Below are 16,912 nucleotides of genomic sequence, written 5' to 3'. Positions count from 1 at the left end.
AGGTAAACAACATGCGTGTTAACATGATTTTAGTGTGATAAAATCACACTCTAACCTTTTCTGTGTAAAATTACTGTATATAAAATGTATATTACTTTTATTCATATTGTGGAATGTTCCATACAAGATTTAATTTAAGTAATTTAAATAAAAATAAAATTTTTACTAAACAATCACAAAAACAAGAGTTTCAATGAAAAGTTAAAAGCTCTTATTCATGACAAAGTTGAATTAACCTGCTACATTAGGTATGAACATGCCTAATAAAACTAGTTTGTTTACTGGATATGTCTCATTTGGAAATGGTTTCATCCGTAATGTGTTAGTTCATGTAACATCGCCCTCCCTGCTTTCCCTTCACACACTTTGCAAAGCACATGTGACAATTCATCACCCCGGCCACTATTCTAGGCCAAACCAGCCCGCAGGAGCAGCACACACAGCAAAGGGACCTACAAGCTGCCAGTGTGCACCCAGCGGTCACAGTACTGCAGCAAAGAGGAAATACTCAGGGACTGTTCGGTCCTGTTCACTTTTCATCTGGAGAATTGTGATAGGTAAGAGCCAGTGCTGGGATTGGCTTGTCATCGTGTGGACTTGCGTGTTCCGCTATGGATAGTGAAGTGAGTACCAGTTTTTTATTTATTTTTATTTTTTTATTTAGCAATCTCCAAATTCTAGAATGGCCTAGATTGGTCAGTCATCTCAAGAAGGTTAATTTATCGTTTCCTCTCGTAAATGTGGACATATATATGTGATATAGATATATGTGTACACAAGTGTGTGGAGAAAAAGCTTTGGGCTGTTTGTGGTGAGATTAGAAACGATTGAGAGCAGATGAGCGGCTGTACACAAGGACAAACATGCTGTTTTTGATAAAGTACTTATTAAAAAGTTTATTTAGCGGTCTAAGAAGTGTCATAGAGTTGCATTTTGTTCATTTCAGAAAGACTCATTAAAATGAGCGAGATTAATGATCTAGTTACAATAAGTTTCACTGACACGATGATGTCTAGCGTCAATGGCGGGCATTGTTTACACTATTAAAAGAACCTGGTTTACTTCGAACCAATATTAGATATATGTACATTGTTTGGTTGGTTTGTTGTTTTCATAATGGCAATTATTTTTATTTTTTAAGAATTAAAGAATTTTCTTAAGAATCCATAAGTGTCACTGCTGCTTCATTGTTTGAAGCAATATTCTGTGTTCAAGACTAGTTAAGCTCAATCAACTGTATTTGTGGCATAATTTACTTGGATAAATTATTTTGACATCCCTCCTTTACTAATAAAAAAAAAAGCAAATATCAAAGTTACAGTGAGGCACTTACAATGGAAGTGTATGGGGACAATTTTTGGAGGGTTGAAGCACAAAAATGTGAAGCTTATTATTTTATAAAAGGACTTTAATTCTTCTGTTAAAGTTTGTTTTGAGTTGTAAAATTGGCTATAACTTTACACAGAAAATTTTAGTATCTGATTTTATCGCATTCAAATCATGTTAACACATATTGTTTACGTCTTGTGGCTATAGTCTTTGAACTTTTTCTATATTTGAACGTTTTGATTGTTTTGCCATATTGACTTCCATTGTAAGTGCCTCACAATAACCCAGATCGTTGCTTTTTTAAAGTAAAGGAGAGATATGTTGGAAGAAATGTTTGTGCTAATCACCATTATGCCACAAATGCTGTCGATTGAGCTGGACTTGTACTGAACCCGGAATATTTCTTTAAGAAGCAAACAGGTTAAAATGGCAGTGAATAGGACACCAAAAAATCATATCATTTCAAATGTAGGTTTGTTATTTAAATAAATAATTTATGTTTATATGTCATGTTAAAAAGTCTAAATATTGCGTTTTAAATGCATTTCAGTTTTCTAATAAATGAATGAATAAACCGGATAAATGAGAATCTTCACGGACATAAAATAAATAACAACAAATAATGAATGAAATTGGCCTGTTTGCGGTCTTGTAAATCTTTACTTGGTGTTAAATTTAAGGCTGTGCTAAATAATCAGTCATATCTTAAAGATACATAATCTTCTTCAGAGATTGAGTGGACTAGCATTTAAAGTCAATGTGTAAACACTCCTTGTACATACATAACTTTTCCTGCACCAGATGCTCCTGTAAGCAGTAATTGAATACAGTAATATACATGCATTAGAGCAGCAGGGTTTCGAAAGGGTTTGTCGGTGTACACTGATTCCCTTATGGAAATGCTCATGCTAAAAAAAAAGGATTAAGGGTAATGTTTACGCAAAAAATATAAAATACGTAAAAATGTGCTTTATGAAGGCAACATTGACATTAACTAATAACACTACAATAAAATTGCATCATTAACATCAGTTCATTACATTAGTTAACATGAACTAACAATACTTTTTCAACACTTATTAATATTGTTTAATGTTAATGTCAACATATACGAATACATCTTTAACAATAAAAATTGTATATGTTATCATTAGTTACTGCATGAATTAACATGAACTAACAATGAACAATGATATATTTATAAACTGACATTAAACAAAACTAATAAATGCTGTAAACGAATATTGTTCATTGTTTGCTCATGATACCTAATGCATTTATGTTAACAAATAGAATCTTATTGTAAAGTGTTATTAATTAACTAGTGTGAGTAAAGTCAAAAATATTCTTTAACATGTCTGAATCAACCTGACTACATTATATTACACTAACTAAACACAATTTTTAAGGATTAGATTATGTAGAAACTTTTTGTTAGAAGGCACATGCTAACAAGCATATTGTTTACGTCGTGTGACTATACTTTTGTAACAGTATTTTATGGAGTATTTTAAGTATTTTTTTATTTGTCTTAATGCCTTCCTGAGTATGGAAGCCCATTTACACCACTTGCAAAACAATTTTGCTTTGGTAAATTACAATTATTATGAGATTTAAAGTCATTATTTTCAGATGCATCCTTATTCTCAGCTGGCTTTCCTGTTAAGTGCTGTTAACTTGATTTCTGTTCTTTAATTCAATTCACTAATGAAGCTGAGAAGGCGTGTGGTAAGATTTAAATTTGGGGTAGTGGGCATAAATGTGTGGGGGGAAGCATCTGAAGCTCCATATATAATGAAAAAAAAAATTATTGCACAGACAGCACATGCTAACACGCATATTGTTTATACTTTTGAAACAGTATTTTACGGAAGCCCTGAACCGCAAAGTGGAAAAAAATCAGTCACTAGGTCCAAATTATTTTAATATTTTTAAGGTGTCTTAATGCCTTTCTGTGTTTGGAAAGCCCATTTCCACCACATACAAAAAATAAATAAATAAATTGTGCTTTGGTAAATTACAATTATTATGAGATTTAAAGTCATAATTTTGAAAATGCATCCTTATTCTCAGCTGGCTTTCCTGTTAAGTGCTGTTAACTTTTCTGTTCTTTCATTGAATTCACTAATGAAGCTGAGGCCTCAGCTTCATTAGGCATGTGGTAAGATTTCATTTTAATTTTTCAAGATTATCTGTATTCTCATTTTAAATTTGGCTAAATGTTTTAATGATATGTTCAGGTTTTTGCTTGGGGTAGTGGGCATAAAGGGGTAGGGGAAGCATCTGAAGCTCCATATATAACGAAAACATATTTTTATTACACAGATGTATTTACATAGAAATAGCAATCACAATGGAAATAGCAAAGTTTAAACTTGGTATGAAAAGTCATTTAGGCGCCATTTTGCATTGGTAATGTGACGTGAAACAAGATATTAAATGAGAATAAAATGTTGTCAAGGACTTTATTTTATCAATTGGGACTGATTCAATTGTGAAAGTTGAATGCGTATATTGTGAATACGCAAAAGAAAAGTTCTTCAGCTGAAATCGGTCCGTGCTTACCAAAATTGAAACCACTGTCCCCAGTGGCAAACGCTAGAAGTGTTGTTGAAGTGAAATGTCCACAGAGTGGTGCTAAAAATGTATTGTATTTTTAGTTTATGAAATAATACAGTCATCATAAATGTCTATTTTAATAACCCTAAACCCAACCCTAAACCTAAACATCAGTGGAGTCAAAATGTAATTTTAAAGCAAAAACGCAGCCTCCGAATCACACCATTGTTTATGTAAGCGCGATTACTTCCTGGTTACCACAGGACCAAAAACCGCATCTCAGCAACATGTCTATTTCCTGTGTGATGATGTTGCTATATAACAGGGGGTTGTACATGTACCAGTGCTGTTTTATTACCCACTCTTCTATCACAACAAAAATGTTTCATCAACTGGTGACACAAAATGTAACCCATGTTCATCCAATGACAGCCAGATGTTCAGCTTTAATAAAAATGGAACAGTTGTTCTGAGGACAACAATGGCTGTATCATTAGGTCAGGGTGACGTGACCTCTGTACTCATGCTATCTTATCCCTGGATTAGCTAGAAATGCACAACGAGTCACGCAGCATGGTCTATCCCATGACCCTGATTGGTGCAAAGACACTGTACACAAACAATGGTGTATAATTCTGCCCAGCTAATGTACTGTCTTAAGAATGACTCGCATTAATTGGTCAAGGGCATTTGACACTTGGATCCTGTGTTTATGTGAGAGGTCTTAGCTTCAGGACTGCGCCGAGCTGGCAGCCGTCAAGACCATATTGGTTTTCTATGGTAGATGAGCGTGCTGTGTGTCAAGGGTGTATTTTGGGCTCTGAGTCATGAAGGTAGAACAATACTGGTGTAATGTCCAACAGCACTCTTTATTAAGAGTCTACAATATGCTAAGCCAAGGGGTTATCTATATACAGCAGGGTCATGCACTATTCGGAACAGAAGTAAAACTATCTTTGTAACACTTTCCATTAACGTTCCCTCTGTTAAGGGTTTATAAGGGGTTCATTAATGACTAATAAGCCATTTACTAATACATAATAAACAATTTATTCTGTATGCAGTTTTAACAGCATTATTTTAAATGGAGACTTTCCAAATAGTGAGCCATTTTACCTCACATCTTACAAATGCTTAATAACACATTAGTAACGTATGAAATTGTACCTTAGTGCAAAGTGGAAACATATGAAGAATTTGATAAGGAGTTTCCAACATTAGAAACCTATGTACATAAAGTCCAGTATAGATTAATGGTCATTAGGCATTATTACTTCATATTTGCTATATGAATAAGCATGAGGAAAGTGTTTTTCCAGAGTACTTTAGGTAACGGGACACATTTACATTAGCACCATTTGTTTGAGATCAATGTGACCAGGAAAGTGAAAAAACAAGTCAAGATGGAAATTAATATAAACACAAAGTAAAATTATATAATTCCTCTTAAATTATACTTATTAAGCATTTATACCATTTTAGTTAAATTGCTAAATATTTTGAAAGTATTGCATGAAAGTCATTCTTTTTGTTCATGTTGTGATAACCACATGTTAATGATTTATAATGCATTTGTAAATGGTGTATTAGTGACATTTAATTAACCATTTGTAAATGGTGTATTAGTCATTAATTAACCATTTGTAAATGGTGTATTAGTCATTAATTAAACCCTTAACTAAGGTGTTATAAACAATATATTTTATATTACAATTAAATTACTGAATTTGATCAAATTAAACTGAGGTAGCAAAGATGCAAAATTGTAGTTTTTATGAAGTTTAGTTTTTGTGTCCGTCTGGTTGCTGTGTGTCAAGGCATTTATAACACGCAAGTTAAATTGCTAACTATTTGGCAAGTACTGCATGAAAGTCTCCCTTTTACTCATGTTGTTATTAATACAAATCAATGATTTGTAATGCATTTGTAAATGGCTCATTAGTCATTAATGAACCTCTTATAAACCCCTAACAAAGGGTTTATAAGCAATATCTTTAATATTCCAATTCAGTTACTGAATTTAATAAAAATTGAACTGGGGTATCAAAGAAGATACTTAATTGTATTTTTGGTGAAATTTCGTTTTTGTGTCCTTCTTCGTGCTGTGTGTCAAGGGTGTCAAAGCATTTATAACATGCTAGTTAAATTGTAAATGGCTTATTAGTCATTAATGAACCCCCTCTATAAACCCTTAAAACAAAGGGTTTACAACCAATATATTTTATATTCCAATTCAAATACATAATGTGACGATATTAAACTGAAGCAGCAACTTTAGTTTTTGTGTCCGTCTGTGTTCTTTCTGTATTGTTTTCTATGTAAACATGTGTCAGATGGAAGTCTTTCACCACCTACCTTAGAGAGGTAAAAAAGAACGTCAGCTTTTAAAAGTGTGTCTCAAGACACCTGTGTTCTGTTAAATGCATTACACTGCATCTAGCTTCTTTTTTTTTAACAACAATGCGTTTGGTCTAAATGGCTCCTTACAATGGAATGAAATGCATACTTGATTATTTCAATTCAGAAGAAGGATTACGCTTTTCACTCTACACCCCCTAGAGGAAGACCACGTTAGTTCTCATATAGGCAGCAGTTATTAGCCGACAGCATTTGCCAGCGAATTGAAGCAACTCACTATGAACTCTATATGAACTATGTGGGCTGTTGGTTATCCTTGCCCAGCTCTTGCTGTGTAATGTCATTGGAAGATCACAATCACTGCAACCCTGTATGAATATCAGGAGGTCTTTAAACAGAGGTAGCGTGGTTGCTGATTTCTATCTGCAACTCTATATTGAGACTATTGCTTGTAATACTAACGTAGTCATGTGCTTGTGGTGTAGATGTTTGAATTTGTTCTTTCACGTTTTGTCTAGGTCTGTCTCCTTCATGCTAACTTATAAAGGTTTTGGACAAAATTTGTATTGCAGATATGTATGTTTGTACAATAAAGCAAATGTTATCCATCTTCGGGTGTGCAGAAAGAAGGGATTTCTTATAATTATGTGTGAACTTTACGATCTCTATGTCCATATCATAATATTAAATTACTCCAGAACCACAGTGGAGAGGTGTTAATCCCCCCTCCAAAAGATTCAGTTGCACAAATTCTAATTTGATAGGATAGGATCTGAGAACTTGTCTTCCATCTCTATTTCTTGACTGTTTGAATAACCCTATGACAGTGTTTTTGAAACTCTTGCTTCCCAAGCTACAGGCTACTCATAATTGAAGAATGTTAAACTATAGTCAAGATATCCTTTTAAAGAAAAACCTGTTAGCGAAATGAAAGGCTACTAAAGAGAAGTCGCTAACTACTTTGAAGATATCAGATGTTATAATTTTCAAATATAGCAGCATTGTTCTAGCACAAACCAATGGGGATCTCAATAAGGGTGACATCACTAAACTTAAATTAAATTGATCTGCATTTAAAAGATATATGTACACTAAAAACATCTAATAAAACATAGTCTATAAATAAATATTTTGCTAAAAATAAATTCTCTTTAGCATGGCTGGTACCATTTTAGTTCTTCTTTCAGCACTGTAAGAACTTTCCCTTGGTTCTTTGCTACGTCTTTTCAGCCCTGGCACTTGGCTAGGAGGGTGTGCGCTCATCGAGGATGGTATCAGACTTGCACAGATATTATGATTGATAGTTGCGCTTGCTAAATTTAACAAGCATGTGAGCGCATTAATCAGTCTACTCAAACAGGGACGTGGAGTCAAGAGTTTGTGCTCTTGACTGAGAATTGAATTAAACAAAGACAATTTCAATACTTTGAGGCATTACAAAGCAATATCCTTTAAATAATTTGAATTATTTTGGTAGTTGCTTAGGAACTTCCCAGCTACCACAGATTGTAAAGTTGAAATATTAAGAAAAATTGCATTTTTCAAATGTTTTGGCAGTCATGGTTAATTTCTTGTTTCTGGCACATATTTGAATTTAAACAAGTCTGTTTGTAAGCACTTCCATCCATCCGACTGATCACGCTCTCAATTCGGCAACATTAGGTCAAAAGCCTGTGTTTACCGAAATTGGAACCACTGCCCTAAGTGGCAGAATCTGTAAGTGTTGTTGAATGTATAGGCATTTGTACGCTCCAATTTCCAGGTGAAATTTCCACAGGGAGGCACCAAAAGAAAGTATTTTTTTATTGTAAATGATGTGATAGTCAACTGGAATGCATATTTTATTAACTCCACATTTGAGCTGCACAATATGGAGGAAAATTGTGTAATGCGAAAAGATTTTGTATAATGTACAATGTGAAAATCCTATGATGATGATGATGTCATCACAGTGGGCAGAAGATCAGAACACCAATATATACTGAAGTTTATTGGAAAAAAGGATCGACTATGAAAGCATAAAGGGTTTTAGATGCCAAATGACAGAACTGCTTGATTTAAATGGTTATTAAAAAGTAAAACAGAAAGCCAAAGAAAATAAAAATAGCTGATAATAGATTAATCGGCTACCGTAACTCAGATAACCACTCTGTACATTTGTAGTGAGCAGAATAGCATCTCAGAATGCACAACACATCGAACCTTGAGGCGGATGAGCTACAACATCAGAAGACCATGTCGGGCACATAATTAGGACCATAGTGTTCCTAATAAAGTACTCAATGAGTGTATGTTCTTAAAATGTTGTACTGCAGCATAAGCTAAACAAAGTTCAATGTTGATAAATGGTGTACATGTTGGTATTCATGAGCCTGGATCAGCTTTGTTTTTGGCTTATGTTTATGTAACTTATTATTTGTTATGTTTCTCTTTGCAGTACCTCAGGAGAAAAGCACGATAGTAAGTCAGCTCCTCTGGGGGGAGCTCTAGGTGGAGTGGGTCAGAACTTGCTGCTGAGTCCTGCCAGTCTTCAGCTGGCTCAGCTTCAGGCCCAGCTCACCCTCCACCGTCTCAAACTTGCCCAGACCACCAACACCGCTGCCGCAGCCACTGTCCTGAATCAGGTCCTCTCCAATGTGGCCATGTCCCAGCCTCTCTTTAACCAACTCCGAGGCTCCAACATGGCCCAGGCCCACAGCGTGGCCTTCCCACCACCACCCATAGCCTTTCCACCCCCAAACGTTTCCCTGGGAACGCTAGTTGGTGGAGGTTTTTCCCCAAATCCCACCGGTATCAGGCCCACTTCCTTTGGTGGCGTGTCCAATCAGAAAGCCAACCAGCACAATGAGTATGGTAAAAAGACTGGAACATATCCGACGGACACAGACCGTCGCTTGCAGTTTGGATATCTGGGAGGGGCTTCAGTGGTTACTAGTAAGACATGTGATGGAGGACAGTATGGTGGAGCTACTACACAACCAAGAAACAATGCCCAAAGCAATTTTCAGAGAGACTTCTATTCTGAGATCCCAACTCAACAAACTGGGTTCATGGGAGGAGGCAATGATCAGAACCTGCAATCTATCTCTTCATCAGCTCCCAAGGAGCAATGGAAAGGCCAGATGGACTTTGGCAAAATGTATATGGGTACAGGAGCAGGTCCTGGGCCATGGGTACCTACCGGACCAGGGTTTGTGGGCTCAAGAGCAGAGCTGTATAACCCTGAGGAACCCACGACAGATCCTAAGTTCAATGCTGCATGTGGCCCAGGAGTTGGACCACCCACAGGAGGGCAAGGGGTATTTCAACAGCAACCGCAGCTCCACCAGAGCGAGGAGAGGGTGACCTTGTCCTTACAACCCCACCAGCTCAATGACTATCACGGAACCACACCTTTACACCTACCCCATCAGTGCACCATTTGTGAGAAGAAGGTTTACAACTTGAAGGTGAGTAGGTCAGACTTGCTTGGTGAGATTGAAGAAAGAATTACACATTCACATTAACCTCAAATATTCAAAACACCATCTTACGGGAGTCTTTATTTTACAATAAATTCTCACAAGCTTTGAGTTCAACTTGTGTTATATCCATACCATAGAGATGAAATGAGTGGTTCCAGAGAAAAGTTTGGACTCACCTACTCATCCATACTTCAGTATTGAAGTATGAGAATTATGTAGTGGCCAAAAAAAATCCTGGGTTGCATTTTAAACAGTATTGAAGGAGTTCCCATTTATACTGGGCATTTGTTGGCCACTTTTCCTTCATTCTCGGGTCCAATTCATCAAAAGAATAATCAACAATATACTTTTATAATAAAGTTCATACATGGGCACAATTCATATTTGCCTACAGAACTCTTCCAAGCAGTAAAGTGTTAGCCTTTAGATCAAAACGTCTTTAAAGGATTGTCCGGGTTCAAAATAGGTTAAGCTCAAATGGCACTTTTTGGCATAATATGTATTATTACAAAAAACTATTTAGACTAGTCCCTCCTTCAAAAAAAAATCAACAAAACAATATGGCGGTTACAGTAAGTCATTTACAATGGAAGTTAATAGGGCCAGTACATAAATGTTAAAATCCTAATTTTTAAAAAGTATTGCAACAAGATGTAAACATTATATGTGTGCACATGATTTTAGTGTGATAAAATCAAGGACTAACCTTATCAGAGTAAAGTTATCCAATATTACAACTTGCCATGATGACACAATGGCAGTGAAACCTGCAAACATTTGAATAAACTAAAGTCATGTAGAACAAAAATGTTATCACACTAAAATCCTATTAACATGTATGATGTTAACGTCTTGTGGCTCTACTTTTGAAACAGTGTATATATGAATGTTTATGGACTGGCCCCCATTCAATTCCAATTGTAAGTGCCTTACTGGAACCATATTTTCTAACTCCAGCATCTGTTGTTTTCATGTTATTTCTGCAGAACTGACAGAGTTTTTCATAATATTTGGCTAAATCAGTAGGCTCATGAAGTACAGTAGGGTGTGAAAGTTTTTGTGGCAGCTGGCATGTGTTGAGAGGAATCAGGTTTGGAGGGTGAGGGCACAGTTGTTCTGCAGAAGTCCGTCATAATTGCTTTCATTCTCAACTCTCCCTCTCTCCACCATGAACAGCTAGCTCTCTAATTGGCCATGTAGCGGCCACGCCAGCGGAATCTCTCGCTCTGTGGGAGTTAGATCACAGTGAAGACTGACATATCATGTTTGTGTATGTATGTTTGTATGTATGTGTGTTATGTGTGTGTGCTGTTCTCAGGACTGGGACCAGCATGTGAAGGGCAAGTTGCATCTGCAAAACTGTTCGCATTACACCGAGAGGTGAGTACAGAGGAAAATACCATGTTAAAACCTTCATTGATGGATGTAGAGTATAGTGTTTTGTTAAGGTAACTAACTGTCTATAATTGTGATCAACAATCAACACATGCTCACACGTGGATGGCTGTAGTAATCATGTTAGTTGATATTAGTAGCTAGCTGATACTTGCTACTTGTTGACTACTAAGTTGTCCTCTGCATTAATTTAGTTTTCATTTCTATTTTCAGTAAATGTATTGTTTCATTTAGTATTTTAGGGCTGCCAAAGTTAATGCATTAACTAATATCATTTAAATATGTTTATTGGTGTTACATTTTTAGGGCCGTCTAGTGGATACGGTACACTTAGTTTTGGAGTAATGACATTTTTTTTTTTTAGCTTTTGTTAACGATAATAATACTGACAGAAATCATTGCTAACTTGGTGTAGAAACAAGATATGTTTAAAGGTCTTGTATGAACGTGGTCAAATTTAATCTTTGTTATGTACCATTCATCGCCTGTAATACTCTTGTTAAGCATTTTATGAGTACAACCAATCTCTATATTAAACACAGTTCATATTTTCTTCTACCATATCTTCTACCATATAAAGAGGTTATGACCTGAATTTGAGCTGTGTGATAAGATATAGTTAGCCCAGTTGCATTGGGATTCAGAATCTAAAAGCAGTACTGTCCCCCTCGCAGCCCGACGCTCGGAGCAGTGCACTTTCCAGCATCGTCTGAGGGATGTCTCAACATGGCACTGAGTAACACTATGGCATATTCAGCAGCTGCCAGTCAAGGTAAGTCAAATATCCTCTTTGCCTTACATCGTGAGTGCTGAAAGTTCAAGAGATTGAGGGGGTATAGGACGTGATTTTAGAGACGACACTATTTTTAGGATCATCGTTTTGGTAGTAGGGGAGTGGACTATGTACAGAGAGACACTGCACTGTTTAACATGTATTAATACCGCAGTTGTGTTTGGACTGGCAGAGACAAAGACTTGTTAATTTTCTTTAAAAACAATATTTTTCTTATAAATTAACAATTAAAACATTTATAAACATACAGTATCTCACAAAAGTGAGTACACCCCTCACATTTTTGTAAATATTTGATTATATCTTTTCATGTGACAACGCTGAAGAAATGACACTTTGCTACAATGTAAAGTAGTGAGTGTACAGCTTGTATAACAGTGTAAATATGCTGTCCCCTCAAAATAACTCAGCACAGCCATGTCTAAAACGCTGGCAACAAAAGTGAGTACACCCCTAAGTGAAAATGTCCAAATTGGACCCAATTAGCCATTTTCCCTCCCTGGTGTCATATGACTCGTTAGTGTTACAAGGTCTCAGGTGTGAATGGGGAGCAGGTGTGTTAAAATTGGTGTCATCGCTCTCACACTCCCTCATACTTGTCACTGGAAGTTCAACATGGCACCTCATGGCAAAGAACTCTCTGAGGATCTGAAAAAAAGAATTGTTGCTCTACATAAAGATGGCCTAGGCTATAAGAAGATTGCCAAGACCCTGACACTGAGCTGCAGCATGGTGGCCAAGACCATACAGCGGTTTAACAGGACAGGTTCCACTCAGAACAGGCCTCGCCATGGTCGACCAAAGAAGTTGAGTGCACGTGCTTAGCGTCATATCCAGATGTTGTCTTTGGGAAAAAGACATATGAGTGCTGCCAGCATTGCTGCAGAGGTTGAAGGGGTGGGGTGTCAGCCTGTCAGTGCTCAGACCATACGCCACACACTGTATCAAATTGGTCTGCATGGCTGTTGTCCCAGAAGGAAGCCTCTTCTAAAGATGATGCACAAGAAAGCCACAGTTTGCTGAAGACAAGCAGACTAAGGACATGGATTACTGGAACCATGTCATGTGGTCTGATGAGACCAAGATAAACGTATTTGGTTCAGATGGTGTCAAGTGTGTGTGGCGAAAACCAGGTGAGGAGAAGCTGAGGGTGAAGGTGATGGTCTGGGAAAGCATGTCTCCAGACCTAAACCCTATTGAGCATCTGTGGGGCATCCTCAAAGGGAAGCTGGATGAGCACAAGGTCTCTAACATCCACCAGCTCTGTGATGTCGTCATGGAGGAGTGGACGAGGACTCCAGTGGCAACCTATGAAGCTCTGGTGAACTCCATGCCCTAGAGGGTTAAAGCAGTGCTGGAAAATAATGGTGGCCTCACAAAATATTGACACTTTGGGCCCAATTTGGACATTTTCACTTAGGGGTGTACTCACTTTTGTTGCCAGCTGTTTAGACATTAATGGTTGTGTGTTGAGTTATTTTGAGGGGACAGCGAATTTACACTGTTATACAAGCTGTACACTCACTACTTTACATTGTAGCAAAGTGTCATTTCTTCAGTGTTGTCACATGAAAAGATATAATCAAATATTGACAAAAATAAGTACTCACTTTTGTGAGATACTGTATATTGTTTATTTCAAGTACATGTAATAGCATATTAAGAGAGAAATGTGAATTGTTCTTACTTCGTATAAATGTATTTAAACATTTATACGAAGTGTTTTTTCATAGGGTAGATGGTTTTCAGATCCCCTTAAAGTCTGCATGAATTCAAAGTTTTGTGGCATTTAGTCCATGTATGTTGGAGGCCAACTATATGCTAGTGTATTTCTAAAAGTTGACGAAATTAGCTTTTAGCATATATTCAAGCCCTCAACTTGGAACCCACAAGGGAAGAAAAAATCTCAACCAAAAATGAACTTGCGCCATGATATACTGTAGAGGCAGACATGAAGGAGATGGGATACACCTGGAGAGCTCTCGTGGTGGCTTATGCCCCAGGCTGGGCCAAAGGAGATGATGATATATTCACATTTAAAATTTAGAGACTTTCTCTTTCAGAAAATGGACCAAAAATATCAATAACTTATCTTGTTGGCAGGGGCATACTTTTTACAACTTTGTGTACAATAAAATGCTCTCTGGAAGGAGAATCCCCCCCTCCTCTCAATACCACTTGTAACTAGCATTACCAACGAACAAATGGGTAATTTGTGTGTCTTCAGTTATGCTAACGCTTATACTTATTTTTATTTACTTGTATTCTTTCCCAACCATCAGTTGGTTGCAAACAAAGTGGCTTTATGTAAGTTTGCTGGTCTGTCATGTAAACTAAAGTCTAATGGCTATTATAAAAGGATAAGCCCTTCGACATTGCTTGCCCATCTTCCTGTTTCAACAGGAAATGCGACAATGCTGGAAATACATTTTTATTTGTCAAATAATTTTACCAATAGACAAATCCCACTGGTTAAAAATACTGCAGCGCATGCGCAGTTAGTGTTGACAGAAAGCCGGCAAACTGTTGTGTTAGATCAGAGACTATTTGGCAGAGACTGGCCAATTCTATTAAATTGAATGAGAGAAATTGGAATGCCCAAAGGACAATGGATATAGAAAGAAAGTCCTGCCTTACAGATAAAAGAGCCAATCACCTTTTAGATACAGACATCGCTTTCAATCAAATCGAGAATGCGCATTAGCTATACAAGCCGGAAAATGTTTGTTTTTTAGCGTAATCTGAGATAAAGACATAGAAAACTAGCTGCCAGTGAGCATTTCAAAGATGGCTGCCAGTGGACTGACTTGCTAGAAAGACTTTGGTTAGAATTGAGAGATTATGCCGCTAGTGCTAGCTAGAAAGCTCCTCTAAATATTGCTAAAAGTAGATACAGGATACAATTAGCCTTCAGGTTCAAAGCCAGCTAGGTTTGGGTACACCATTGCTAGTAACACAGCTAGTTATAATCATCAATTAAACAAAAGTATAAAACAAAGCCTTCATAAATTCAGAAATATTCTTAGCTATACTATTATTATAATGATATGAGTTAATAACATATCTGTAATAAAATGTTTACTGAAAAGCCATTAGTTGGAAATGATTTCCTCAGTCCAGTCAGTACATTTACAGCCAAATTCTTTAGCAATCTACTGTGATTCTTAAATACTATAGTTTGCTGTTAAAAATTTTACATTCTGGGAGATCAAGAGCAGGCTCACTGTTAACTAACTAGTTTTATGGTAAAAAGCTGTTGTATGAAAGGCATTAGAGGAAAATGAACATTTAAAATCATGATATCATCTTGGCGAAAGCTATAGTGACATTTTGAATCTTATATTTTGAAACCCCCCATGAAAATGTTAGTTTGTGGCACATGGTTAGTGTTCATGATGTTTCTGACCAACACCTAAAATGTTTTAAAGTTTTAAGTTTTAAAGCAATGTGCATATTAAATGTACAATGATGCCGGGATTGAACAGTGTATTTTTTATGAAAAACAACACCCCTATGGGAAATGCCCATAAGCCTTTGTGCTTGAATAAGTATGTATGCTTTGACAATGCATTGGGGCTACAAAAATTGTAAAAAAAAAACATGTGCAAAAGTTTTTATTCAGACTAAATAGAAGTCTTAGTTTAACAGGGAATATGTGACAAACTTAGACTTCAACAAAAACCTCATCAAAATAAACCAGTAAATAGTAAAAAAAAATTAAGTAATTTCTTCATGCTGCATTGCATGCTGGGAACTTAGCTGTTAATTTCAACAACAGTATATAGTCATTTGAAAGTTATATGCAGCTAAATTACAGTTGTATACTGTAGCTGTAAAAACAGGATCTAGCTGTTAATTTAAGTGACAGCAAGACACCGTTAATTTTACAGTAACATGCTGGCAACCCTGCTGCCAGCTCTTTACTGTTTTTTGATGAGAAAAATTGTAACAGTGTAGACCGAATTCAATAAAAGTGAAGCCCTCGGTTTTTGACATTGCGATTTTGACAGCCAACGGCACAGCTGGGCATTCAATTTAGCTCAACTAGGCAATTTAAAGGTAACAGTTAACTTTTGAGGACTGTTGGGTCAGCTAACTACAGGTTTGGTTTACTGTTCACACCGTTCTTTTTGCCAACACTTCCGTCTCTGACATGGTGATGATGTTGCCAAAGTATCGGCCTATAAGAAACTGTTTAGTGATTTACCTCCAGGAACAGTTGGCAGCTCATCCAATTTACAAACTTGCAGTCATCATAAACATGTACCATTTAAAAATATGCTTGTGAAACATTTTGTTTCCTGTTTTCCACAGATGTTACAACTGGAAGTGCTCCATATTTGCCTGCCACAGCCATGAAGCCATTTCCTCTCTCAGGGGCGGGATTTACCTCACAGCAATCAGGGACAACGGTTAGCACCACACAAAGACACATTAAGCGAAACGGGTATCTGGAAATACAGTCTTTGAAGAAATTTCTGTAAGGAAAATATTCTGACATATTTATTCATTTGATATTGGATTTGCTAAGCTAAGTTAAGCTAAGCTAAGCTGTTGGTTGGATAATAAAAACTTGATTTTAACGTTTTGTAATATTGAAAACTTCACCCAACTCTGTCTGAAGAGGTTGTTATCTCTCCGAATGTTTGTCGGCTTATATCATAGCATTGTTTTTTCCCACTCTTAGCTCACTGGCTTTGTAATAGACCCAAGAGAATGGAGACAGAGCATGCTTATGTCTAGGTCATGCTGTTTTCACTGACTGACAAATTACGTACTGCTTATTATCACACTGTAACGGTTATTATTCAAAGGACAACTGAGCCATCTTCACAACACTTAGGGAACAGGTGGAAGCCAGCAGCATTGTGCAGCGCAGTCACTGGTTACGTATTAAGAGTTTCATGTTTTTACAGAGGCTCAGAATAAATTGTGATTCACAAGCATCAATAGGGGATAGTTTCTGTATCTGCAACTGGCAAGTTTAGATTTTGAAATTGAATAGAGGCTGATT

At 36.7% G+C, this 16,912-nt stretch overlaps 1 protein-coding gene across 1 annotated transcript in view; it reads left to right on the top strand.

The window, feature by feature from the left end:
* Positions 1 to 458: 458 nt before the first annotated feature.
* The window catches only part of LOC127641291 (RNA-binding protein 20-like), a 38,413-nt gene continuing 21,959 nt past the window's right edge, over positions 459 to 16,912 (top strand). Inside the window, exons 1-5 of the mRNA XM_052124195.1 lie at positions 459 to 623; positions 8,684 to 9,695; positions 11,029 to 11,090; positions 11,780 to 11,877; positions 16,213 to 16,310. Of these exons, the coding sequence (XP_051980155.1) occupies positions 8,889 to 9,695; positions 11,029 to 11,090; positions 11,780 to 11,877; positions 16,213 to 16,310 (1,065 nt within the window). The 5' untranslated portion in view covers positions 459 to 623; positions 8,684 to 8,888. The remainder of the gene's footprint in view (positions 624 to 8,683; positions 9,696 to 11,028; positions 11,091 to 11,779; positions 11,878 to 16,212; positions 16,311 to 16,912) is intronic.

This window comes from Xyrauchen texanus, chromosome 50, assembly GCF_025860055.1.
Source record: "Xyrauchen texanus isolate HMW12.3.18 chromosome 50, RBS_HiC_50CHRs, whole genome shotgun sequence".
Lineage (NCBI taxonomy): Eukaryota > Metazoa > Chordata > Actinopteri > Cypriniformes > Catostomidae > Xyrauchen > Xyrauchen texanus.
Note: the sequence above shows the minus strand (reverse complement) of the source record. Positions and strands in the feature narration are given on the sequence as shown.